Source organism: Uloborus diversus, chromosome 10 (genome assembly GCF_026930045.1).
Source record: "Uloborus diversus isolate 005 chromosome 10, Udiv.v.3.1, whole genome shotgun sequence".
Taxonomy (NCBI): domain Eukaryota; kingdom Metazoa; phylum Arthropoda; class Arachnida; order Araneae; family Uloboridae; genus Uloborus; species Uloborus diversus.
In genome coordinates this window covers 23,554,634-23,582,383 of record NC_072740.1, presented here as the reverse complement: position 1 = coordinate 23,582,383, position 27,750 = coordinate 23,554,634, and the positions used below count along the sequence as shown (strand labels likewise).

Below are 27,750 nucleotides of genomic sequence, written 5' to 3'. Positions count from 1 at the left end.
TTGCAAGTACAATTTTCGTTTTACCAGAAGGTTTCTTTTGTTTAACTGAAATCTTAAAAAGAAAATATAAAGCATTTAAAAGATAATTTGTGCATTTTATATAACACACGATGAAATGTATTCGCTTTTGTTCTCATAGCAAAGCAATTTCTAAATTTAGATGTAATTTATACAAAAACAAAATTCAGAAATAGAAAAGGTGATGACGACAATAATAGAAAATCTTCATTGAAAATGCATAAGTTAAAAAGAAATTTCGAGGTAGAAAATGAGAATATACGAGCAATGGCAACAAGTTTGTGATATGTATTTGACTTCAGTATCAAAGTATCTTAATCCACCCCTTCGTCCAATCAACAAATACTCAGTTGCTTCAAAATATCCAGGAAAGAGGGGTGTAATACCGGAAGCTGACCGCTATTCTGACAAAACCATCCGATTACCTCAGTGCTATCACGCAGACAATGATAAAGATCAACGTCAACGACTGCGATTGACATTTCATCTGACAATGTGACAGCGGGACTTTTAACCCTGGAGAAGGCATTTCCGAGCAACTTAATCGCTGATAAAAGCTCAGACGAGGGCATATTTAGCAACGACACTTAATCTATAGCTCTCGCTTTCGATCAAGAGAGGATATTGCAGTCTCAAGTAGAGTTGCGAAACAAATTATCCGAGATAAAACGAATAGGTAGGTTGGGAATGATTTTCATTCTTTCTCGAACCATTGTAAAACTTCCTCTAAAAACGTACATAATTACATCTAGTTTGTTCATTATGAAAATCCTAGGATTGACGAGTTCGTTCATTAAGAAAATCCTAGGATTGAAAATAATTAATTTAAGCCATTTTTTGAATGGAATAAAAAACGTAGATTTGAAAAGCAGCTCATTTTGTGTTATCTCCATAAGACAGATAGAAGTGTTTCTTTGTTACAACTGGTGTTGCAATTGTATGTGTAATGTAGGTGATATATATATTTTTTTCCACAAAAGAACATTTTGGATTGTTCTTATTTAGCAACTTCCTGTACTTTCGCACGTTTCAGGAAGCAAGCCAATCGCTTTCACTTTGATCGAGTATGAATAACTCACAACATTATAAATCAACCATAAAAAAGGAAATAATTTCTGTGTGTTGACTAAAAAATTGTTGTTAAGTTTATTGCATAAAACTATGCTATTGTTTTTACACATTTGAAAGAAATTGTGTTCAATTTGAACTCAATAAGAGAAATTAGTGTTCAACTAAACATTTAAAAAATTAAAATATAAATAAAAAAACAATTTTTGACTGAAAGAAAATCAACTCTTGACAAGCAAATAGGCGGCCCATGTCAAAAAAAAGCTACAACTTTAACTATTAACGAAGATCGAGACTTAACTATCAGCAAAACTCAATCTTCGTTTCAACGCTCTCTATCAAAATTTTTCAATGCAACATTCCATCGCAAAAACGAAGCTACTAAAAGCAGAAAAGTTCTCTTAACAAAAACCGTTCAGTTATAACAGAATTTTCTTGATCAAAAAATATGAAAGAAGAAAAAATATCCAACAAACGAAAAATAAAAGACAGCATAAGGATTAATGGGCGCATAAATTTGGTTCCAATTAAAAAGAAAAATAAAAGCAATGTAAAAAGTCATAAATCTAAAAAAAAATGCCTTAAAACCATTTCGACTTTTATCATTAACCATCTTATGTCTAGCAGCAAAAAAAAAAAAAAAAAAGATTGACAGTATTGCAGAGTGGTCCCTTCTCTTAAAAACTAAAGCACACAATCATTAGGATCCTCCAAAATATTTTTAACACTTTCAAAACATTTTAAAACGCTTTGATGAAAGTAATTCTATTTCTGCCATCGATACGTACAACCAATTTAATCCAAGCATAAAAATATTTTTTGAAAATCTAGACAATCCAAAAACTATAAACTGAAAAGGGAAAACAATTCCACGGAGGTAATTTCAGTGTGTGAAATCTAGGCACGTAATAGGATCTCCTAATCTCTATAGGTGAACCTAGACATTAAGCAACTGCTTTTTTTAAAGAGCTGAAGATTATGCAAAAGGGATTTGAGAGGGAGTATGCTAAACGTTGAAAAGCTTTTTCTTCTATTTATTATTTTGTAAGATTTCTTATAAATAATCATTGCCGATTGAGATCCTAACTTTATCGGATACGTTTCAAGATTTTTCTAAAAATGAATACGGTTTCTTTAGAATGAGCAGATAATCTTTTATTTTTGCAACTTAAGAAAATATGATAAAGAGAACAAATCAGATATTTATGATATTATAAAAGATTGTGCAAAGCGATAAATAACATGTTTAGCATTCAACTCTTAGACTTAAAGTAAAAAACTCAAGAATTTTGTATTTAAATCTTATTATTGCATTTCACAGAAAACATTTATATGATTAAGTGTATTCATCTTTACAGAACAAAATCCGTTCAGTACGCCATTTGGAAGAGTCAGGAGGGTCCCCTGATTTTTGCAACACATTTTATAAACAACGACGAATAAAAGAAAAACTCCAGAACTCCTCCTAAAACTCCTAAATTGTAATAACGATAAAGGATACAGAAAAATATATTTTAGATGTATAATTATACTAAAGGTGTGTTTCCTCCTTCCTCTGGAAATATTTTTTCGGTCTAAAACTAAATATAAAGCTTTCAAAAAACTTTTCTTAGCGACGGATGTTTTAAGATGCCTTTTTGGATCTCAAAACGAGTCGTACAAAACCCGCGATCGCAAAAACGGATTCTTCACATAATGGTTGGCCTTCATTAGCATAAAGCAATCGCTTTAAGAGCCTAAATTATATGTTTTTTACATACTTAGTGTTAATCAAAGTTAACTTTTTTTATTCTTACAAAATGAAAGAAAAATTGTTATGAACTTGAACTATCTCATGAAAATAGAAGCCATCTACAGTGAAACCTATGTATAACAATACTGTCTTTAACGATAACCTGTCTATAACAGTATTTATTTATTTTTATTTATTTTTTTTGGCCCCAGCAAAATGTCAGCATGAATAATCAAACTGTCTATAACGATAACCTGTCCATTACGATTTTTTTTTTTGTGTCCCAACAGTACCGTTGTAGACAAGTTTTACTGTATGTAGAAGAATAACAGCAGTCACGATCCCAAACAAAATTCGTTTCCAAAAGAAAATATATTTAAAAAAAACACAATAAAAAGTAAAACAACACATAAATATGTGGCACAAAAGGAAATTAGCAAGTTAAACGATAGTCACGTTTTTTTTATTTATTTATTTATTTAGTTTATTTTAACGTAGTTCTTACGTAGGTAGATCTAAAATTCAACTATAAACGATTCAAAAGTAACATGGACCATAAAAATTTTAAATATTTCGAACGAGCAAGAACCCTCTCCGATGTGAGTTTGTTTTTAATTTGACAACGCACTCTTCGCTAAACTTGCAGCAAAGCGACGAGACTTTTCGGATTAATCGCCAACAGTTCCGGGTGACGACTTTCCCCAGATTATCCTTTTTTTTTTTTCTTTTTTCGTTTTCTGAGATGAATATTAATAGTTATTTTTTATGCGTGATTACTTTTACCTTGTAGAAAAACTATTTTGTAGACAGTATCATTTTTCACTACAGATATGTATAAAAGCAATTAACACCAACTAACAATGATCCTAACTAAAATAATTAAGATAAAGTTCCCAAAAGCTAACATCCCAACAAAGGTACTAAAGCTGACATCTTTAAATAAAACAAATATTTAAGCCATTACTAATTTTATAAAGTAATTTAAAGTGAGTTTTCTCTCGTCTTAAAAAAGAAAAAATATGCTATTTTTCTGAAATCCCTTTCGGTTTATTATAAAATAAATATTCATTTATTACGATTTATTTACTTTATATGTGCGCCATATATCATTTTTTATTTGTCTTATCTACACTACCCTATACCTATAGTATCGACAAAGCCAGTGGCCAAACTCCTGAAAGTCGACAAAACCATGAACTTGTCCTGTCCCCAACAGCAGATTTTTTTTAAGCAGCCTGCGACGCAGATTAAAGATCCTGAAATAGTTTTTAAAAAAAAGGGGGAGGCACTAGATTGATTCTCAAATCTAAATCAGCACCGAAAAATGTTTAAAACTAAGATGTTATACTTACAAGTGCATGCCACATATGGATGATCCCCCCTGTCGAAAACGCGATAAAAATCTCCCTTCGTTCAAATTTAAAAACATCATTTTGTTTAAAAATAATTTAGGTTATCCCCAAGAAATAATCCGCAGACTTTTTCAAGAATCTACACGTCCAGTTGTTTCTACTACCAGGGCCCTATTCAGTGATAAAACCTGATTACAAGTTTATATTATAAAACATAACACATGTCAGATAAAACATTAGTCAGCACAGTTCCGAATGTGTTAACAAAAAGTTATATTCGATACTATAAGGGACAGGTTTCATAAGCTTGGAAAATATTTCTGTCATTGACACACATCGTGAAAGTTGCTATCACAAGAAATGATTTTTTGAGACAACTTTTCGCTCAGCCAACTTTTTCCCTACTGCTTGACGTTGCAACAGTCCCTCAAATTCAAGGAATTCTTTTTGATTCAGGAAAATTCATATCTTTGTCCTAAACGGACAATACGTTCAAGGTTACTATGATCATATTTTACTACATGAATCATTTTCAGTTTTAGAAAGTATTTTCAACGCAGTCTATTTTAAAGTGTTTAACAAAGAGTGATGCAACGAACAGTCGGTCCAAGCCGTATTCGACCTAAACTAAAGAGTTCTAAAGCAATTTTTTTAATACAACCATAAAATAAGGTTGATGTGAATCTATACGTATACGTAATTAAAGGTAAACTAATCAAGATTTTTGTAATTTGGTATATTTCTATGTGGGACCTGCTTGTGTCGCGTACACAACCAAATGGTAATCAACCCCTTCTCACATCATGATCAGCATGTCTGAAGTGTTGTTCGCCACAAAAGTGATCATTCTTTGCCTGGGATGGTTTATATTCTGAATTTTCTCTTCGTAAACATTATTTTTGATATGCGCACAGAAAAGAGTATCATGGAGTCAAATAAGTACTTCTCGGAGGCTAAAAAATAGGCTCTGATCTGCCAATGCACCTGTTGCTGAATTGAGTATCCAATGCTTCCTCTCTACCTAGTTCTTAAAAATAAAAATAATAATAAATAAAAAAATTGAAACTGGTGTGCATACATTTATAAAGGAAGTTAGCCGTAACATAGTATCACGTTATTTCATAATTACTACATTGTTAGTTTCAATGGTGTACACTAATAAATAGCTGCTAACATATCTGTACCACTAATCAAGACTTTCTATTTAAAATATATATTAAATCTGCTAAAAACCTTATCAAAGAATTTCTTACATAATTCCGACACCAAAAAACTCTCCCATTTATAATGCGCATTCATGAATAAATTCCAGACAGATTTTAGCGGCCAGTGCGAAGTTATTAAAGGGCAACCGTTATTTTTTTCAATTGCTTTAACAAAATCCAACAATGTTTGATGGGTAATATTTTAGAAAATGTACGTTAATAGTTCAAGCCTAAAATTACAAACTATTTTTTTAAGTTTCATATCACATTTTGAACAGAGTCAGTCACCAATGGCTGATAAAGCGTGAACTGAAAATTCAGTGTCAGGTACCGGTGACTCAAGCGGCAGCTAACTTGTTAATGAAGTATTTATTGGGATAACTTCCGAAAGTGTAAAGATTTTCATGCAGCAGATTGTTTTCTTATAGCTTATTTCAGTTTAATCTAAATTTGACTTTTTCTCGGAGCTTGTAACTGTACTGAATTGAAGCACTGAACCCTTCTGTTTATTTTGATTTCGTTTATTTTTCTTATTTAATTGAGAAGTTTTAGAAAATAATGTTTGTAATTGAAAAAAAAAATGTTTCAAAAATTTAAATGCAAAGCTCCGATCTTTAGAAAGTGTAGCTAAGGCTATTTTTCTAGGTTATTTTTCTAGTTTTCGACTGAATATTGTTTTAAGATCTATTCGGTCTTGATTGAGGCCGAATATTCGGTGTTCGGCCAAATGACTATTCGTTGCATCACTAATAACAATCATAAATCTTACCGGCTTGAGAATTCGTGCTCTTTGACTGGAACTCTATAAGCGATGTTAAGGCTGTAGAAGATGAACCGGGACTCCTCATCCCGGCTTCAGGAGCGTTCTCCTGTTTTATCCGCCGCTCAGGTGTCATCTCGTGCATGCATGCGTTCCCACTTGAAACTACACCGCCACTCAGCATCAGCCCCTGAAACAATAGAAATGTGGGGGATGTCATTCAATCAACTTTCCAACCAGAAGATATAACAATAAAAATTATATTCATTAGAAACCACGGAGAAAATAATTGCATTTCATTTGTTTTCTAATCACTTTAAGCAAATTGTTCAAATTATCTTACAAGTTATCTTACTCATAGATTTTCTTTTAAAAACATTTGTGCAGTTTAATAACTCAAAAATATTTAGTATTCAATATTTTAAAAAATCATTCCTCTAATCAAAACTAATAAAACTAATGGGGAAGGGGGAATCATGTATTTTGGGGTGTAAGGCAAAAATATCTGGTACTAAAAGGAGTTTTTACAATAAAATGTGAGTTTTTTCCCTTCCTTTACTTCTTTCTTTCCTTTCTTTAACGAACAATAAGAAAACCCCACCCACTTAGTCGGTGCCTATGATCACAAACGTATGTAAGATTAAAAACGACACAACACTTGCAATACGCACTTATACTTTATTTGGCTCCCCTATGAAACAACTAGTGTTTTTCCATTCTAAATTTTACTAATAAATACATTGCAAATGCAAAATGAATATTTTTGGCACCAAAAATAGTTTTGTTGTCTATAAAACTGCCTGTTTAAAAGCGTCATTTAGGTTAATTGCAGAAAACTGTAAAAAATACTGCAGACTTTTGGAATTAGAAATAATTTTTATACACTATGACTTTGTAAGAAATTATATGCTCCACGTGGTTACATTGCGTAAAACTTGACGGGGATCCCAAGATTAATAACTCGGGATCTCCATAATTGCGCAATGGGGCTTTACGCGAATGACTTCTGCGCAGATGCATGAGAGCGCCTGAGTTCATATGGCTATAGGCAGCTATGAAGGCATGACTGCCAAAAAAAATCTCCTTAACCGAATAGCGGGATAAATTTATGGATATCTCTTGACCGCTATTCGGGCTAAAGGGCAAATTGGCTGCCCATCATGTATACTGTTTCCGTACATAGAAAATAAATTAGTTTGTGTGTGTTGTGAATGAACGTAGTCTCTTCAGTTCTCTCCCTCTCCAAAGTTGATACATGGGAAATGTGACAAAGAAGAAGGGGCGAAAATCCTCTACAGACTTTGAACAAAATTTTTGTTTAAAAACTATTTTGCTTACGGAAAGTCACTGTATCTGCTCCGGAATGCGTGTACAGCTAACCAAAAAGACGTATTAAAGCCAGCAATTTGACAAGATACTGTTTTCAGTACCACTCAGTTACTTACCTTTACAGTAGAACAATCTTACACTTTTAAGAAACGATTACACAAAACATTGGAGTCCTAAAGCTTTAGTGAATTTAAAATTAAAAAAAAAAGCCAAAAAGCCAACTTTTTAAAACATGAACAGCGCAGATTCTTAAATAGCAAAGATTGAAATAAATAATGAAACAACGATTAAATAGATCTCTTTTAGCAGACGCGTTTTATTGATCACTGCACATAACTGCTGTCGAATGCTATTTCATTAATATTCAAAGAATGCTAATGAATCATTTAAACTGATTAGTGTTTCTTTCCTATTCTTAAAGCAACATCATTAGAAAATACTTATACATAAAGGATACTTTTTGAGTTAACAAAATGAAATCTTTTAAAAAATAGCAGTCAAAAATGCTGCATATTTTAAGACTGCTGTGACACCTAGAATCTATCGGAGAATTTTTAATGCATTAATGGTGTGCTTAGGCATTTCCAAAGTCAGCCAGAGTTTGTAAAAACTTAAATGGCACAATAAAAGTACTCGAGTATCCGTGCAATAGCATTTTTCTGCAAAGAATTAACTTGAAAATTTTAAAATACTTAATACAAGCAAACTAAAAGTACCGTTGGATAATAGTTCAATCCTTCTGTAAATAAATGATGGAAGAAAGTATTTCGGAATTCTTATTCGAAGGGGCGAAAAATTCCATCGAATGAAACACAAAAAGCACGTAAAAATGATGCAGAGTGTTCCAAAAAAAAAACAGAAGGATATTAAGTAAAAAACACACTATTTTGGTCTGGATAACTTGAACTGAGTGTTTTAGTTTCTACTTTTAGCATTCCAAGTTATAAATCGTTAATTTTTAGTATTTGTATGAGATCAAATTCATTATTCGAAAGAAAACCCTTCAAATGGATGATTTTTTTTTTTTTTTTTCATTACGCTTATTTTATTGTTAAGAAAAGGTTATTTTACTGGATCAAACAGCTTAAACGTTTAACCGGATACGAAAACAAATCACTATATTTTTGTAAAAATAATTGAAAAGAAATTTTATGATAAAATTTTAAATTTAGTAAAACTATAGATTCTTGTTCATGTTTATCATAAAGAAATAGTTCAATAAATTTAGTGATTAAGAAAGCAATAAAAAACCAAATAATATCTATGCATCGAATACAACACCCAAAAGATCAACACATTAGAAAATTTTCAGTTAGCATGTTAAAAAGAAAAACGAAATCAACTCCAAATGTTTACATAGAAATACACCCCCCCCCCTTTTTTTTTCGGAATGTTCACGCGGTCCTGCAAAAATGTCATGCATGAAATTACTATCTATACAGCACTAGAATCAAATTTCAACTCTTTTATCAGTATCTTCTAACATCTAAGTCCGCGCGTTGTTCCTTACCTGGAAACCTCTCTCAGGAAACTCCTTACTACACCTTTTCGAAGTTCATTGTACGAAAATCAAACTGAACATCCAATTTTCTATTCGGTAAATTGGAAGAATTTTTAATCATATAAATTTTCCACGTACTTTTCCCCACACATTCCAACTCTGTGTATTAAGCAATAAATCACTTTCTAAAACCAGAATTTCGAAAACAAAAATATTTTACGATTTGATGAATGAGACTACTACGCGAAAAATTCTTGACAGAACAAAAAGGTAAGCATTTAAACCTTGAGACAATCACCGCTTTTATGAACAGTAAAATGGTTTGAAAAAAATACCAATTTTCCAAGTAAATCTCTTTTTTTTTTCTTTTTTATTCCCTTTCTGTTTCTAGTTTGCAACGAAACAAGAAAAAAAAAATGCTCAACTACTTCTAACTCTTCAGTAGGTTTGAAAGCTCCGCGGCAGATTTTTTATCCATTGTAAAAGTAACTGGACAAAAAACGTGTACTAGAAGAATGCCTATCGTTAGTTAAGCAAATGACGGAGAATTAACAAAATAATATTCAATATTAAATCAATTTTTAATTGTTTTTTCACACTAAGTTATAGATACAAGTTCAGTTACAATTAATAAAGATTCTTGCCAAATACATAGCTAATACTTCATGTTTAAAGGCTAAAAAATACTGTGGACTTTTTTCTTCCTTTTTTTTCAAATTAAAACTGTCAAACATTACTTGAGGAAGCCGACAAACTAAATGATTTCACTATGCAGTTAAAACCGGAACAAATCGGAAAATGTATTGTATCAATAATATTAAGACAAACTCCTTCCTAGCATTTTTTTTTTTCAAAAAAATAAATAAATAAATAAATAAATATTTCTCAATTTAAAAACACTAAACGTAGTTTGAAATTCGTTCGCCCCATTTTAAAATTATCATTTTTGTTTTAATTCAAAATCTGAATTAATTCTCTTAGCAGCAGCGCAAAATTATGTCTAAGTTCAAATTGCGGATAAACTCAAAATAGGTTTAATGCTTTCAGAAGTCGCAAAATAGCTTATGTCGAAGCATTAGAAAAATAACGTTTGGTAAACACAATTGTTATTAATTTGTTGTTTCACCATGTCTATATAACAAAAGATTTGTAGTTATCTAGTGCACTTTTTTTTTTTTTTTGCCGCATTAATTAGATTGCTGACGTTAAAATAGTAATTTCAAATTGTGAGGAATTCATTTGAGGTAATAAACCAGTGATTGGAAAAAATTATTTTTTTTTTGTAGTGAACTACAACTACTTTGTTACAAATGTAGTTAACTACAACTAACAAACTAGAACTTGAAGTCAGCTCGTATTTTTATGATTCTTATTTTTCATTGCATCCGCTGATGTACTTGTGAAAAATTTGCGCCAGTCTAATTCGTTTGAACCTTGATTCTTTCTTTTTTTTAAGTTTATTTAAAAGTAGTTTCCCGAAATCGCTACAAACTACTATTTTTTTGCATCGAACTACTCACTACACTACTTTTTTTAAAAAATAGTGCGCTACACTAAAAACTACTAAAAAAGTTACAGTAGTGTCGCTATACTTCCAACCACTGTAATAAACCCATTCGATATACAACATGTTATGATCAATGCAACAAATTATATAGTAAAGAAATATACGCTTAATTGATCAATACTTTGAACCATAAAAATGCATTTTTAGACAAAATTAGCAAGTATAGGTCCTTACACAGGTAAAGCACAGGGTGTCGCAAAAATATCTCAACAATTTCAAACTTTTTATTTTAAAAAAATAGGATTACAAGAAAAATGTCGCTAATGATAGAGGGCGATATTTTACTTCCATCCAGGAACGTTTCAGCATAGCGAGAACAACAGTGTTTATAGCGACCGGAATTTTTCGCCTTAATTCCAGGACCCTTTTTTTTTTTTTTTTGACTGCTTTGTCTCAATGAACGATATGCATTATTGAACGGTTGTCTTCTTGCAGACAGCCATTTTCAAATAATACGTCTTTTCATGCTGCAACATAGACTGTATATTTATTAAAAAAAGTTAGAGTTGATCTATCCCATACAAGAAAAACATTTTGTTGCAGACTTCTTTTATTATAAGTTAGGATTGTTTTGCAACAAATTGCATTTTTAAACATACAAATTTTCAATATTTTTTCCTGCGAATTGCAACATTAGTACAGCATTAATGCTAATTCATTAAAAAAATCATAACGCTAATTTATTTAAAAAAATGTTTTTAACCAACTATTTTCAGAACATTTCGGAAGTCGCTAGCTGTAAAAATAAGATGATATTTTAATATAAGAAAATATGATTTCGTTTTGCAATTCGTCGATTAAATATTGTTCGGCATGTTTCTATACACCAGTCATATTTAACGATTTTATTAACAGCTAGAGTTCCAAAAGGCAATGGATAACGTGTAAGTCCATAAATAAAATAGCGGCTTTAAGAAACCAGCAAAAGGGTCCATATTTTTTTCATAGCGTGAAGAAAGCAAGACCTCAATGTCTCAATCCAGTGCCTCTAGTAAAGAAATTAGTTTTTCTGGTACAAATTTCACTACGTCAAGTAATCAAAATCCCCAATATTTACGAAAAATTTTTTTGATGAACTCTAACAAAGAAGATAAAAGTTACACGCTTAGGCAAAGTCAAGTTTTTCATGCTTCTAAAAACTTAAAAGATCCTTCAAATAAAGCATACAACAGAATAAACCAACAGTTCAAATAGCTAGCGTTGGAGTACGAAAACATAACCAGCGTCTGAAAATGTAATACAGTAAACTACAACAATAGTGAAAAGTGCATAAATTTCGTTTTTCACCAAGCCATAAATTGCGAATTAATTGTTTCTTGTTACAAAAGTTATCTGCATAAAACTCCTCTGGAAAACAAAGCTATTGTTTTGAGATAATTATGGTACTTAATGGGCTTTCTTTCAAGGTATAATGAGCAATTTTTCGCAAGGACATCTTTGGAACTCTTTGATACATATGTGCCGGCATTAGATATTTTTTGATCGCCTAGAACTTACTGGCGTTTGCTGCATACATATATCAAGAGGCAAAAATTGCATGTTCGTTTAAAGCGTTCACTTTGCTAAAATGTGGATTCGTTAAACTCGGGACGCCAATATTCCCAAAGTGCACGACTCTCTTTACTTAAGCAAATGTACCAGAAAATATGACTGTTTTGAGATATACGTGGTATGATTTCAAACTCAGCATTATTTCTGTAGATATCTTCGATTATGAAATTATATGTAAATAATAAGGAAAACGAGTAAAAGTTGGTTTCATGAAAAATTTACATGTTAGCCGCGACACAACGATAAACGACGACACACGATTTTTGTGTGCAATACAATAATTCTGTCGTTTAAGTATAAATTCATCGTCGTAAGACTTTTTTAAAAAAAATTTTTAAAGCATTTTTTTAGAATTTTTTTTAATACAGCAATTCACATATTAAATAAATAATTGACTAACATTTGTGGGGGAAAAAAAACATTGCTATACTGTAATTGTATTTTCCAATGTCAAAACAACTGCCACATAATTCAATTATGTGAGTTAAAGTTTCAATAAAATTGAACCTTTTAATCCAAATATTTAGAGCTGTTTAAGTGATAATAGAAATTGTAGATTTTAACATTATTTTATTCTAATTAAGTATAATATATGTAACATTAATAGTTAAAATTGTAACAAGTTGTGAAAATCACAACCTATATAATCACCTTGTCATAAAATTCAAGACAACGTATCGTACTCAACCTTTTTAGGCTAATAATAAAAACTTTTAAGGCTATATTGACTGTCGATTTCTGAGCCCCCATAAAGTTTTGAACACAGAAACAAAGCCTATTAAGTTATACAGCTAATACAAATATGTCTACATTCTATTACAACATACATAAATTAAAACTGCAGTTGGCTTGGAAATTTTTTTTTTCTTTTTTTTTTAAGTTTTGAAGTTGCAAAAAGTAAAGCACTTGGGCAAATAATTCAATACTTTTCGGCGATGACCAACAGTACTTTCAAAATGTCAAGCATTCCAGAAAATAAAATCATTAAAATGTTATAACTAACACAACTTTTAGCCGAATTGTAATATATAGTACATAAAAACACCAGATTCATTAAAAAATTCAAAAAAAGGGGGTCAAAAAATACTTTTAGGAACTTTTAAGTTACGTAACAAAATGCACGCAAAAAATTTAATTTCCCTTAATATAACAAAATGTCAAATGTTATAGATTAAAAAGCGAAAGATTTTTTTACTTCATCCCTCACATGACAACTAAACTTTTTTTCTCATCCAACGAAGAGGTATGTCTCTTGCTAAAGCTGACACTCACATAAACAGAAAAATCTTGATGTTAGAGATTAGCATGCTGTTTTTTAACTGAAACAACAAACTACTGTAAAATTGATACCAGTGCAGAAGCTATTTCGATCTGTCTCTTCACTTCAGGCTCTCAGACAAAATCCAAGCAACACCCTCCCATAGATTACTACCCCCTTAACCAGTCTTTGATAGCTTTAATACCCGTGGATTAAGAACGACACGAAGTTTTTAGAAAGCGAAGAAATGCTGAAGAAAAAGATCGGTTTTTAATAGAATTCTTCTCAGTTATGTACACAGTTAGGGAGCAACAAAAAACTGAAATGGAAAATGCATGAACACTTAGTAGAAGGCAGCTCTGTAAGAAGACTATCTCTTAATCACAAAGAGCTCGCAGAAGTATTTAAACTATAATTCTCCACAACCAGTTCTGCACCCCTCCTCCTCGAAAATGTCTTCTTTTTTTATTTTTTAAATCATCCAGTCAGTAATTTTTTAAGACCTTTGTTTCTCCTATTAATCCTTCGTTATGCGTCGTTGTTTTTTTCGCCTGGGTTTTTGATATTAAAACGGATTAATACTTTGTCGCACTTCATTTTCAGACATAATCACTAGATAATTTTTGGCACTTTTTTAGTACCGCGTTTAATCTTTTAGCAGAGAGTTATTTTTCCAGACTTTAGCAAGAACTTATGCAAAAACTGAAAAATGTTTTAATCTCCCTTGTTAATATGCTTTTTTTTAAAACACTAGAGGGATAACTGCATCTTATTATTTCCTATAAGAAGAGTATTTTTTTAATAACAGACATTTTAAAATTAGTTTCAATATTGCTGGAATGGATAATTCCAGTATAAACAACTGACAATTTTTCAACACCAACGCATTATTATATCTAACTATATAATTAACCATTAAGAGAGTTTCTTGTTGAAAAAACTAGATACCATAAAAGAAAGTTCTGTTTTCTATACTCCAAGTAATTTAGAAATAACTATAATTTTCCCAGACACAAGATGCGGGATATAAACAAGATATTTCATAACTTCAATTTTAAAAAATAGTTAAATAACCTACAGGGGAAGATAAAAATTAAAACTAAAGCAATTTTTTTTTATTTTATAATTTATCTTGTGTGTAATATATTCCGGCATTACTCAAAATTGATTGCCAAAGATTACCAAACATTTAATGACATTAAAATTTGTACGGTATATTAAATACACAAAATTTTTCACACGTTAAGACGCGTCAGTCGAAAACACTATAAGTACGCACATATTTACTATCTCACATATCGTTGCATCAGAACAACATCGGACACATTATTACTGTTTCTAGGCTTTGATATCTTTCTGATGCTTTGCGGCGACAATATACAGGGTGTCCAAAAAGTCCTTGACACATAGGAAAATTCATAGAAAACCAACAAATTCTCGTATGAATTTGCGGTTTGCACCAAAATACTTCACAGGTTCAAGAGTTCTTATGACATTGAAAAAAAAAATGAAAAGGGGAAAAAAAGAAGAAGAAAAAAGGCATTTCGCAGCCAGGGTGTCAGTATATGCTATGCTTGTAATTCTTCGTTTAGTAATTTTCATTCCTTTTTGCGTTTTCCCATGTCAACAAAAACGATTTCAAAGTAACTTTTGGCAAATATAGGGAAGTGTAATACAAGATTCAAGAAAGGATAGATCAGAAAATGAATAGGATTTAGAAAGAACATATCGTCACCTCAGCGAAACAGTAGGATATATTAGTGTTATTCCTGGGATTAGATGTCTTACTGTTGCTCTGAGGAGACGATCTGCTAATCAACATATGTTCAGGTATGCATAAAATTAACTCAAAGAAAATCGTAATTGATGTCAAGATCAGAAAAAAATACACAAGATGATATATAAACACAATACGAAAATATCTTTGAAAAAAAGAAATTACAATTTTCATACGGTATTTACTCATATTTAAAGAAGACTTGTGAAGTCAGTGAATTAAAAATCATCAAAAAACGTATTTCTACAATAAAAATTACCGTAGATTCTTTTTGACTTCATTCACAAAATGTAAATATGGTTCCTTCATATCTTTACTTTTGAATGCAAATAAACTAGGATGGCTCTTAACTCCTTTTATAAAATTCAATCACATAAGGTATAGGATTTTTTTTTCTTACTCTTACCCTTAATCCTAAAGCATAACCATAACAAAAAAGAAAACCAGTTTATAGTAATGCCATAAAGACGAACGTTCGTTCACCTATCGTATTACGTTTGATGGAAACAAAGGAAGTCAGAAATCCATGCTTAAATATAGATATATACGAACATATATATAAAAAAACGATAAAATGGCAGCTGAAGTAATCCCTTCTGAAATTATGTTCTGATGGCGATCAGTGAAAAGAGGATTAGAGGAAGTCTGCTTGATCATCACAGTTCTGGAGAAGAAGGGTAGGACGAGTCACGATAAGATCTCGGTCACGAGCTTTTAAAGTAAGGCTAATCTTTTCCCAGATATGCGTCGATCACAATAACATGGAGCCAGTATTAAGATCAGATTTCACAGAAAATTTGAAAGGATTGGCTATTTTGCAAAGGCGAGACTAATCCTGAAGCTTGACTCTTTGGCATAAAATCATCCGCTGAAGATTCATTGCAGAGATAGAAGAGCCCACGAGTTTTAAGAAGGAAGTGCAGCTTTAGAAGGGGGAGGGAGATTAGAGGTGGGAAAACTTTGTCTTAATAAGTGATGAGTAACTAAGTTAATTAGCTGTCTACTAAGGAAGTTTTGTTTCATCAGCTGTTAAAAAACGTTGATAAAAGCAAAACTAAAGCCATAGCAGATTGTTTTAATGTATTGCGAGAGAAAAAAAGGGGGGGGGATATTCATCAATACAAAAATGGAGGATCTGATACATGGCATTTTTAAACTAGTTACTTTATAGATAGATGGTGGATTTTGCTAATTGTTTCGTCGTTAACTAAAGCAGGATCTGTCTTTCGCAAAAGGTTTTTTGAGGATAGATCTTCTACAAAAACAACTGGTAGAAATTTGAAAATTGCAGACCTAAGCAACTCTCAGAAACGCAAGCTCAAATCTCGTAAAATTTTCGTCGCATTTGACGAAATAGCTTTGAGAAAAAGCTCCGAGAAAAAACTTTTGGTCAAAGTGACGAAACTTTTGCGAGAATTGAGCGTGGGTTTCTGACCAGAGGGGAGGGGAAAAAATCGTCGTCAATGACGAACTTTGTCTTACGATTGAAGAATACTCTAAAGTGAGAGTTCGGTTCTGAGGAGTGAAGGATAGAAAACATTAACAGAAAGCACTTCGTACGAAATATTTTGCTCAACCTAAAGCTTTTCAGTTTTATAAAAGTTAATTTATTTTTAAAAATTCAAATATCATATATAGTTTTAAAATTAAAAAAATCTTTCAGGAGTTAAATTCTTTTTAACTTTCAACGGTGGAATACTTCAGATGCAAATACCAACCGTAAATCTTCATAGAAAATCGACCAAACAGAAAATTTTCGTTTTTGTTCATTATATAAATGAGAGAACTGACAAAATCTTAACATCAAATTCTGTAGTACATCTTTTTTCTCATTTTTAGAGGCATTTTGCGACGCTACCAAACTGACTTATGTTAAACATATCATATTTTTACACATCAATGCGAAGAGATTTGAGCATTAATCTGAAATAACAACGATTTTAATCACGATACAGTAAAACATTTCGAAGTATATTGCAATAGAAAGGAAAGCATAAAGCGAGCCCACTCAAATAATTTCAAAAGAAACTGGAGAAGTCGCTATTAGTTAGTGCAAGTAACGAAACTATGAAAATAACTATGGTATAATCAGTTACATTATAGAGACTTATTATAATGCACCGAAAAGACTTGCTATCTTATTTAACCTGAAATAACTGCATACGGTTAATGACGCCTATAAGTACAAAAATTTAAATTCCAAAATGTTAATCCTAATTTTAATAATTTTCAGTCAAAAAAAAAATTTTTTTTTTTTTTTTTTTACTTTAATGCTTTGAATTCAAAGATTTAAGAAAATTGTTACATCAAGATTGATTGAACAGAATGAAGAATGTTTTCACAACACAAATATGCAAGACTTGTGGAATCGGAAAATATCACATAAATCAATGGCGTATATAGACTTACGCCCCCCCCCCCCCCAGCAAGATTTATTAGTACACCATACTTTAGACTTACAAAAAACAGTTTAAATTTATAGCATAATAAAAAAAAATTGAAAAGATATTCAGGTATTTATAATCATTAAATTTTATTTTTATCTAAATAATTGCGAGGGAAAGCGATTTCAGCGATTTTCCACTTTTTTGTCATTTTTCACTTTCTCCAATTTTTTTTTTTTTTTCTTCTTTCTTTTTTTCTTTTCTTTTTTTTTTCTGCGAAAAAAAAAAAAAACACTAAATATGCAGGCACACAGAATAGAGAATGGATGGATGGGAGAGATAAATAGGCTTGTGACGCATTAGTAAAATTCATTCAGAAAGCCAAGGAGGGACATAGATAGGAGAACATTATATAATTTCCGAAAACCCTTTTTTCCCCTTCATTGTAACTCATAGTGCTCATTTTTCGTGATCACGTGCCCTCAGAACCTCATGTGCTGCCCCCTCCCCCCTCGCGTCGCGGTGGTGCTACTTACACCACTGACGTCACCTATACATTAGCTTTTAATAGCATGCATTCATTAGTTGCGATAATGCACGGACAGGGAAAAACGGCCGTTAAAATATGATCCATGCGGAATAATTCCTTTAGTAAAGCGTACAAACTTCAACAGGTGATGCAAATTCGGCAGATTTTGCACCACCAAAGCATTAATTTTTCAAAATGAAGATTTGTTTGATCGTTAGTAATAGTAATCTAACACATAGACCAGGAAAACGCAGGATGGCAAAATATTTCAATTCGCAAAAATTAATTTAATCAAGAAGACTGACAATACTAACAAATTAATAATTATTAAAATATTTTTCATCTTGAATCAGACACATATACGAATGATGGATGCAAAACTTAAAAGCTGGAAGCCTAATGAAATCAGCCCAACAAAATATTTTCAAGGTTTATATTTTTTGAACTATTAGAGGAAGACATGCTCTGGGAATTATTTCATTAAAGCATATTTATCTTCAGAAAATCACATCATAACAGAATATCATATACATAATACAATTAATTTAACTTTCGTATTCGATTCAGAAATTAATCACAAACGTTTTGAGCATCGAAAGCTGCTCTTAAAATATTAAAACAAATACATTCATTTTTAAGAATGCCACTATAATCTATGTGATATACGCTCTTTAATACTTTGAAATACAAACGTAAACATGTTTCCAATGATTCTAAACAAGAGAAAAAATGTCAGGTCAGGCGGGAAGAAAAATAGTAAGCACCATTACACAACTACAAGACCAACGGTTTTTAAGATATTGCCTGAAAACCATTGGCGGTATCTTTGATGACTTTTAATTCGCTAAAAATGCTTTTATTTTCGCTCAATTTATTACATTTGCTACATTTTCCTTCTGTCTATTCCGAGAGCAGTCCTTTTATCTTACTTTTAATCTCCTGTCCCATTAGGCGCACCTTTCTATGATTATCCCTTTGTTTTCCCCTATTTTTAATCCTTTATTCAAAGGAAGCATTCATTTATTTTCTTTGCGGGATGATTATTACTTTACACGTTGTTTAAATACAGGTGGACCATTACGCTATGAACGTCGGGGCCATTCATTTTTCAAACCCACCCTCTTCTTCCGTACATGCTCTCCCCGACTCAACCAATTAGGATTCCATCATTCTAAAGGGAACAGCCCGCGGTTTGTTTTAAACTGCCGTTCGACTTGCACTTGAATCGAATTAGATCAAAGGTTTGGACTTAAAACGTATGCTATTGAAGTATTACAAGATACGTGTATGTATTTTGCTTATGCTCGAATTTATACTTAGAAAACTAAATAATGAAATTTTAACACGTATTTCGTCACTCACTCACTAAGAGTAGGGATTTATTTTGTCTCCAATTAAAAATCAATTAGGTAAAATTCAGCTATCACACAATACTTCGGATTACACAGACAAAGACTGCAGGATCTAGCTACTGAAGAAAGGGTTGGCAGGATTGGCTTTTATCTTGTGCAATAAAACTGGCATAATATGTTTTGAAGCATTTATTTTTTACGTTGGTAATTTTAATTTAAAAATTTATTTCCTTCTATAAGACTCGATACAAACTAATATCATGTATTTGAAATAAAATTTGGCAAATTTAAGAACCATTTTTTTAAATTAATTTCTCGCTACACTTTGCAACTGTTTTAGTTCTCCATTTTTAAAAATGTTTTTTGACATTAATACAGCTACTTTAGATTTAATGATTTAACAATGAAAAATTTATAGTGAACCATGCTCATCACTTCGAATTTTTCGAGAGGGGGAAGGGAATATACTCAATCCAAATTTTATCAAAAAAAATAATAATAATGTTTCAAAGCCAGGGGGACAATTGACCGCCCTAAATGACGGGCCTGTGATGAACTACAGCTAGTAACTGAAAAAAATAAGAAGAAGCATAAAACAACATTTTCAACAAAAAGTACAATATAAAGTGAAAATTTAGGCAGCGCTAGTGACATTTACCAAATGATCGTGCAATATTTTTAAACTCAGGAAATTACGATTTAACGTAAAATATTCCTTTTTTACCTGGGTGTAATTTCAAAGCAAAATTTCTCTTGTTCTAAACAAAGCGGGAAAACCCCGTGCGTAAGTTTTTCAAGAAAACGGAATAATGATGTCATCTAGAATGTATCGTAACTTCATGTACTACTTTTAGAAAATTTGCGATTCAGTCCACATCTTAAAAAATTCATAAAAACATTTTTTATATTTTACTTAAAATATTAAAAGCAACTATAACAAAAACATTTGCAAATAATACTAAGGAAGTTAAAGTTCATTATATTAATTCAAGATTTCAAGATTCAAGAGATAAAGTTCAAAACAAGACAAACGGAACTAAAAACAAGAACTCAGAGGCTTTAAAATAACAAGAAGACCTTAAATTAAGCAGACAAGCAATATATATCAGTTTCCAACTGCGCCACCTACAGTTAAAATTAAAGTTACACTAAATCTTAAACATAGGGTAGGTAGCAGAAATATTTGTTTGATAATAGGCGACAGTGGAAAAAAAATCCCGTCAGTGAAACATTCCAACGCGTTTTGCGAGAAATTAGCTTTTTCTGACTGACGGGGGGTTTTCCTGCGCATCCTTCAAATGAAATGTATAATTTTATATATTTTCAAATTTCTGACGAGAACACTAATTAAAAACAAAAATAAAAAAAAAACTATTGAAGCAAAGAGAAGATTATGTTTTTCTTACTATAGGAAACACATTATGAACATTCAATGACACTAGTTTAAGCGGATAACATCGAAAAACACAGCTAAAGCATACGAAAACTCCCTTTTTCGCACACGTTCTCATTTATCGCATTAACTGATTCCTCGCTCTGATGAAAATCCACGAACATGATTCCATGTCAGATTATAACGCATAAGGAGATTACTAACAATTTAAATGTAGCGAATCGTTAGTTAAATTCCTCAGATACATAGCACAACGATCAAGAAAGAAAGGATAATTTAAATGAGGCAAGTTAAAAGTTAAACACGATAGCTGGCTTCGCTGGAAACTGCATCTCGATGTTCTAGTTGACAAATACGTCTGATAAATGCAAGCGTTTCCTTGTTTAACCTGCAAATCCTCTATTTTCACAAACGTTAGTCCTAGATACATACTTCAATTGCAAAGATGGTCAAAAGAAGGTGTAGAATTAAGATATAGAGTTTGAATTAAATTAGTGAAAAAGTACGGAATATATCTGTTATAGGGACCCTAGGTCCCCTAACCTATGTTTAAGGAAATAATCTCCTTTGAGAAATAATTTCAACACAAAAAAAAAAAAAAAATTAAAACATTTGCGACCAAAATTCAAGGAGAGATTGGAGTTCAAAGTTTTTAGGGACGGTGCAGAAGACGAGATTGGAACTTATCGCTCTTTCAAAAAAATTACAGATTGCCGAAGTAAAAAACAAAATATATGTTTCATTGCTGTAGAAAAACAAACGCAAATATTACGCTAAAAAAAAAAATTAATTTGAATTCTTAAATTTTGAATTCAAATTATGTTTTTCGCAATCACAAGTTGCGACAGGACCCTACTCATTGGTTACTACTCTACTCACTTGTTTCTAGACACGGCTCTTGTCACTCCAAGTCTACCTCCTGTTGAACGGAAACGTATGTATTAGTTGTGTATGTGTAGGCTTTTGTGTGTGCGTAGACCTGTGTGTATGCATGTTGGCGTGTGTGTATGTGTGTGAGTGCGTATGTGTATGAGCGTGCATGTGTGTAGGACGCCACCGACCAGGAGCGGCTACGGAGGACGGAGCCGCGCCTGCAGGTGACGGTGGTGGTTGAAAAAAGCACGGAACATCGAAGACGGTCAAATGAGAACAATAAGCAATCGTGATTGCTCAAAAACACTCTATGCACACATATAATTTTAAACCCTTGTTAGCCGCTGATTTCCCTTCAACGGGTGCTATTGACTGCGAGTGTAAAATGGTGCAAGTCACAAAACGCTGCGTTTCCTTTCTGGTTGAATATTTGTGATACTAATATCAACCATTTTAGTTGGAACTATTGTTTAGTGGAGATTATTTCCCTAAATATAAGTTAGGGGACCTAGGATCCGTATAAAAAGTTACGCATTTTAACACTAATTTTCTTTTTCGCTTCAAATTTTCAATATCTTAACTCTGTACTTTATTTTGACCATTTTTGCAATTGGAAGTACCGTAAACTGGAGCTACTAGGATCCGAAATTTCATACTTTTTGCGAGTTTTACACTGAATGCTTTGTTAAACCCATAATCTGAACTGACAACCTTGTTTTTTACCACTTTTCAGACGATCTGCTACCACCTTAACCTTTTTTTAAACAACAATTTTAACTTTCTATATTTTGTTTTCTATTTTTAAAAATTGCAGCAAATCCATTAGAAAAAAGCTGTAAAACAGGTGGTAGTATCAAGAAGGACCAATGATTTTGAAAGATAAACTCAAAACGTACATTCTAGTGAGCAAATTATTTATATAAATTAATATAAAATCGACGTATAGGGGAAGGTGGGGCAAGACGAGATAGCGGGGCAAGATGAGATACTGAAGCTCCTCACTATTTGGGTGCAGACATCTAGCGGAAAAGTAGTCAAGTAGTTGCAATGGAAGAAGAAACCACGTTGGTTGAATCAATCATTTTGTGCGCGGCATTTGCATCGTATAAAATATTCTTCTCAATTTTCGTGTGTTTCGCCGTACTCCTATTTTGTTGGGTCATCTTTTCAAGTGTAGTTTGGTGAGTACCATTTCTTTAATCTTTTTTGCTATCATATAATCGCAATCCACAATTCAAAAGGATAAATTTACAGTGATTTAATGTAATTTTATTTATAACCTGAACTTGAGTAGACAGTAAACACGACAAATGGCGCTGTGGGGCAAGACGAGATATTGTAAGGGGGGCAAGATGGAATACTATCTCATCTTACCCCACATGTATTGAAATTTGTTTTTAATTCTTTTCAAATTTCTAATTATGGTGAGAACTTACCAAAGAAAGACAAATAGAGGCAGTTGGTCACAAGAATCGATGAAACATGCCATTTAATCCATAATGAATGGCGAAATGGGATTTCAGAAAGCATCCCGAGCTTATAATGTACTACGGGCTACACTTCATAGAAAAGTGAAAGAAACTAAAACACAGTCGTTGGACAGGGGTGTTTTCACGGTTTCAACAGCTGGAAAAATTTATTCGAACAAAGAAACCGCAAGTGTAGATCTAGTTAAGCGTTTGGACCCAATCAAAACTATTTTTTCTTTGGAAGAAGACCTACTTGTGGACTATATTTTGAAAATGGAAGAAAGGCTATTTGGCATTACATCGCATGACCTTAGGCTCTTGGCGTATCAATGGGCTGAAAAATTGGGGGAAAACCACAGCTTTAACAAAGAAAAGCAAATAGCTGGTAAAGATTGGATACACGCATTCAAATCTCGCCATCCTCAAATTGCACTTAGAAAACCAGAAGCTACGAGTGCGGCCCGAGCAGCTGCTTTCAACGAAGTTAATGTTGGAAAGTTTTTTGATCTATTGACCCGTATTGTAGATGAGAATAAATTGACACCAGCAAGAATCTATAATTGCGACGAGACTGGGGTGTCAATAGTACCAAAGCATAGAATTCTCGCTTTAAAAGGTAGGAAGCAAGTTGGTTGCCTGACGTCCGCTGAGAGAGGCAGCACTGTCACCATCGTGGTTTGTTTTAGTGCTGCTGGAGAATACATGCCGCCCCTTTTTGTATTTCCTCGCGTCCGTGCAAATGATCAGCTCATGAACGATTGTTCACCAGGGGCTTGGGCTGAATACCATGTAAGCGGCTGGATGCAGTCAGGAATATTTTTCTCTTGGTTTAAGAAATTCGTCACATGGAGTCGAGCAAGTAAAGATGCACCAGTTTTACTCCTTCTTGACGGTCACTGTACACACACAAAAAATATGACTGTGATTGATTATGCGATAGAGAAGGGTGTTATTATCTTATGCTTCCCACCACACTGTACACACCGTTTACAACCACTTGATGTGAGTTTCATGAAACCACTAAGTGTATTTTACGATCAAAAGGTGGCTAATTGGCTTCGAACAAACCCTGGTCGTGTGGTTACACAGTTTCAGATAGCAAAACTTTCTGGAAACGCCTTCGTAAGAGCAGCAACTATGACAACTGCAGTAAATGGTTTCCGTAAGACTGGTATCTGGCCACTCAATCCAACCGTATTTGGCGAACACGATTTTGCACCGGCTGAAACTACAAACAGAGAACTTCAGCCTACGGTGGCCCGACGTCCCGAGCCTGTAACTAATAAAGCTACAGAACCGACGGGCGACGGTGATGATGCTGTTTGTGTTCAAAATTCTACTTCTAATAACCAATGTCAAGACTTACAAAATCCTAAACATGAGGGTAGCCAAGGCTCACTCATTTGTACACCCTCAACTCCTCGTACAATTGAGGAATTGTCGAAGATTGTATATTCTCCAGAGAATATTTCGCCAGTACCAAGCTGCAGTTCATTCAAAAATGAGAAAAAGCCTCGCAAACGTGGAAAAACTGCGGTTATCACGGAATCACCGTGCAAAAATGAACTACAAAATGATATAATTATAAAGGCTGAAAAGGAAAGGAAGAAAATAGAAAAGTCTAAGCAAAGAAAGGAGAAGAAGATGGAAAAATCTAAGCAGAAAGAGCCAAAGAAAATGGAGAAATCTAAGCAAAAAGAGGATAAAAAAAATGGGAAAATCTAAACAGAGTGAAGAGAAAAAAATAGAAAAATCTAAGCAGAGAGATAAGAAATTGGAAATATCTACGCAGGAGGAGCCGAAGAAAATTGAAAAATCTAAGCAAAAAGAAGAGACGAAAATGGGAACATCTAAGCAGAGAGAGAAGAAAATAGAAAAATCTAAGCAGGAAGAGGAAAAGATCGAGGAGCAAAAGAAGAAAAAACGAAACGTAAAAGGAATTTGGAAGAAATATTTTCATGGACCTCATCAACTAGTACAGCAACAAAAGTTGGACTGTCAAAAGATAAAGGCAAAAGAGTGAAGATTGAAAAGTCAAAACCAAAAACTGTACTTAAATAACTGTACTGGCTCATGTAAACACTGAATCTCATCTTACCCCACCTAATGGGGTAAGATGGAATTTTAGCACAATAAGTTAAAACATGCGCCTAAAATTTTCTGTTGGAAATAAAATATTAAAGTCAATGTTTATTCATTTGTAATACTTGAGAGATAATAAAGACATTGTTTTCGAATTTATTTTTGACTTATGTTTGCCACCACAACTGTTTTTTGGTTAAGTATCTCATCTTGCCCACCCTCCCCTACATAAAAACATATTTTTAGGCAAACATAATTTCTCAAATAGAAACATACTCTAACTACAGCTAAAACCAATTGAAATGCTCGTTATTTAAACATTAGAAAGAAAGAAAACCGCTTAATTTACTGGTTCGGGTGGATTTTTTTTCTCTGATAGGATTATCTGATACCTGCTCTTCCGAGCTAAATACTAAAGGATGTCCGGGCTTGTTTTGTGAACGATTTTTTAATTTCCACTTTAGAGTTGATAAACTTAAGTCTAAATGAGCTGATGCCACTCTTAAGACATTTCTCCGGAATTAGTTGAATCTGGACACAATTGTAATTTTTCCTCTAAATAATCCGCATTATTTTCTACTTCAAGGGGTTCTCTTTTAATTTCGTACCCTTTTTATCCCCAGATCTGGAAAAAAAGGGTATGAATAGTAACTAACCTCTTTATTTTAAAAGATTACAAACCTTACTTAACATAATTTAGTGATGAAATGTGGTTTGGGGCTGTTCGAACGATGGGTTCAAGTAGCCCCATTTTAAGGCAACCATTGCACTTTTACTAACTTATATTAGTTACTGTGTTAATTATATAGCTATTACCTTAAAACACTTATTTTATTAAGAAATAGATTGCAAACATTAAACTATTTTGACCTTGATGATATCAAATGTTTCCATGAACTTACATGTGAAAGTTTGCAGACACAAAAAACAACTTGTTTAGACAACTTGCAATCATAACCTCAATCAGAAAAAGGTGGGAATAGCAGAAACTTTGTTTCATGTTCCAGCCTCTACCTAGTACTGCTATCTGTCATGGAGAAAGTTTTTTAAGCCTATACATTGAGTTACATAGGACCAGGACGGATTTTAAACACTTTTTTCTCATGGGTTCAAGTAGCCCCTGGAGGCTCAAGTATACATAAAAACATATTTTTAGGCAAACATAATTTCTCAAATAGAAACATACTCTAACTACAGCTAAAACCAATTGAAATGCTCGTTATTTAAACATTAGAAAGAAAGAAAACCGCTCAATTTACTGGTTCGGGTATTTTTTTTCTCTGATAGGATTATTTAATACCTGCTCTTCCAAGCTACTAAATACTACAGGATGTCCGGGCTTGTTTTGTGAACGATTACGGTATGCACTACGACCAACAGTTGCGAAAATAGAGGTCTTGCATATTAAGCGAAAACACGCTGTATATATACAGTTTTTTTGTTTTTTTTTCATTTAAAAAATAATAAAATTGTTCGGTTATCAAAAACACTCAAGCCTGTTTTTGTGCGGTAGATAGGGATCACACACAAAAAGTTGAAATTACCATGTACCACCAAAAAAAAAAAAAAAAGAAATCGCACAAAAATAGGTTTTAGTGATTTTGAATGACTTTCTCTTACTTAAAAAGAAACAGATTCTAAACTATAATAGAAAATTAGCAATGCTTTAAAAGTATTTGCTTTATTTACAGATGTCAGCTTTACGAACTGTTTCGTGGGTGTTCACTTTACGGCAATTCACCTTAAAGTTACATTTTTTTTAATATCAGATTATTACGTACGAGATTCAACTAAGCATAAACATTAGGCTGGTGCGAAAAAAAAAATTTTTTTTTTCAGTCCCTATAGCGCGAAAAATGTTGACTTAAAAAACAAAAAATAATATTATTGAAATCTGAAAATATCTTCCAATCGAGCAACGGGCCTTAAAACTAGGGGAAAAGGTATAGAATTTAGTGATTCTTTTAAAATTTTACTTCAATGGTTTTTTATGCTATAGTACGGAAAAGAGGCTATTGGTGAAGACTTTAAAAACAGAAAAGAATTATTGAAATTAGATAGTGTCTATAGTTTTTTTTTCTTGTACAGTTGTCTTTTGCAACGTTTTTGTTACAGAGCAACAAAAAACAAAAACAAAAAAAAACACCTCCGCGAAAAACGTCACAAAAAACGTTGAAATAGTTCATTTTTTAAAAATATTCTATTCTTGTTGCTCAATACATCCGACGTTAAAAATTATTACCAAAGGGAATTTTCCTGATCTATAATAGCAACTCGATATTGAAAACTTCGTTTTCTTCATATACGTCTTTCCGCACAAGCTAAAACAGGGTTATACTCTATTTCTTAAACAGGAAGTTGATCTCCAGAACTATTGTTATACTAACATCAATGCGAATCCTTAAAAATTAACACAAAAATGTGTTTTGCCCGAATGGATACATTGCAAAAAATTTAAAATTATTCATGAAAATATAACAAAACTGCTTTTCCTTTTTATTATTTGTATTTCAAAGCACCATTTTAAGTAAAAATTACTAAGTAAGAAAT

General features: G+C 32.4%; 1 protein-coding gene across 1 annotated transcript in view; it reads right to left on the bottom strand.

Moving 5' to 3' along the window:
* Window positions 1-27,750, bottom strand: part of LOC129231586 (uncharacterized) — a 270,695-nt gene that overhangs the window by 187,618 nt on the left and 55,327 nt on the right. The window contains exon 2 of the mRNA XM_054865943.1: window positions 6,145-6,325. Within this exon, the coding sequence (XP_054721918.1) occupies window positions 6,145-6,325 (181 nt within the window). The remainder of the gene's footprint in view (window positions 1-6,144; window positions 6,326-27,750) is intronic.